The following is a 1,217-nucleotide window of genomic DNA, read 5'->3' as shown; positions in this document are numbered from 1 at the left end:
TAAGCAGTAGAATCGCACTCCTGTTTATTCTTATTTATTTTAGAAAAATATATATACACATCCTTAAGACATAGCACAAATCCGTATATAATTCATGAATGTAAATTTTACAGATTTGTAAATAACACCATAAATAGAAGGGTATAGTATTTAAATGTGCAAATGGTGGCCTCTATGGTGTACTGTAAAGATTTGAGGGGGCGCCTCCACCAAATCCACCTGTGACGAATCCACCGCCACTTCCACCGGAGATGAAGTCTCCGCTATCACCACCGCTTACGAAACCTCCGCCAATAACACCACCTCCGAATCCATCGCTAATTCCTCCTCCAAAACCATCACCAACACCTCCGCTGCCACCGAAACCACCGCCGACACCTCCGCCGACACCACCAATCACCTGACCGCCCCCCTGGGAAGCTGCATTCAAGGCAGTTTGGAGATCAACACCGCTAGGAAGTACTGGGTTCTCGCCGTCAGCATAGTTCACGAAGTAAACTTCAGGACTGGTTGCTGGTGGTGCTGGCACTTCAATCACTTCTTGTCCCTGTTGTGTTTGTTTGTTGAGGACATACAGGACGTGTCTTTGCTGTGGTGGAGGTACGACGATGGGATCTGGTCCTTGTCCTCCTTCAGGAGTTCTGATGAATACGATATTTGTGTCTATGGTTGGCTCAGGGATGTACGGTGGAGGACCATGTGCAATTGATGGTGCAGATGGCGCGTCATATAAGTACACTTTACGGTTGACGATTGGAGTGACGCACCTGCCGTCGACATGAAGCACCTGTCCGGGACCGCATCCTCCCGAGCCAAATCCTGGACCCGGACTTCCAATTCCAAAACTTTGTCCTGAAGGTGTACCTAAGTTGTAGTCTTGAGGGGTGGCCAACGACGTGGCCACGAGTGCTGATATTAAGACCTGCAAAATGAGAAAACAGTTTGACATATATTATTAAATAACGATCTCAATTATTCATGCTTTATTCGCTTTATTCCTCTGCACTTTTCAATCGAGCACTCACTGACACCTTACCGGTTCGACTGACTTACCAAGAGCTTCATGTCGGGAGTAATGTTTTCCACCGCTAAGTGCCAGATCTTATATACCTGCTACATTTCCTCACGCTCAACCATTCTCCTACTCTCCGTTTGAACATCCTCGAAGGTCGTCCAAGGTCTTACCCCAGCCCGCTACCCCGTGGTCCTCTTCTATC

The 1,217-nt window shown here is 47.4% G+C and overlaps 1 protein-coding gene across 1 annotated transcript; it reads right to left on the bottom strand.

Annotated features, from left to right (window-relative positions):
* Positions 1-172: 172 nt before the first annotated feature.
* LOC119587232 (ATP-dependent RNA helicase A-like) lies at positions 173-949 on the bottom strand. Its single transcript, XM_037935988.1, has one exon. It carries the CDS (start codon positions 947-949, stop codon positions 173-175), a length of 777 nt encoding a protein of 258 aa, XP_037791916.1.
* Between the last annotated feature and the right edge of the window lie 268 nt (positions 950-1,217).

This window comes from Penaeus monodon, chromosome 22, assembly GCF_015228065.2.
Source record: "Penaeus monodon isolate SGIC_2016 chromosome 22, NSTDA_Pmon_1, whole genome shotgun sequence".
NCBI classification, from domain to species: Eukaryota; Metazoa; Arthropoda; class Malacostraca; order Decapoda; family Penaeidae; genus Penaeus; species Penaeus monodon.
Note: the sequence above shows the minus strand (reverse complement) of the source record. Positions and strands in the feature narration are given on the sequence as shown.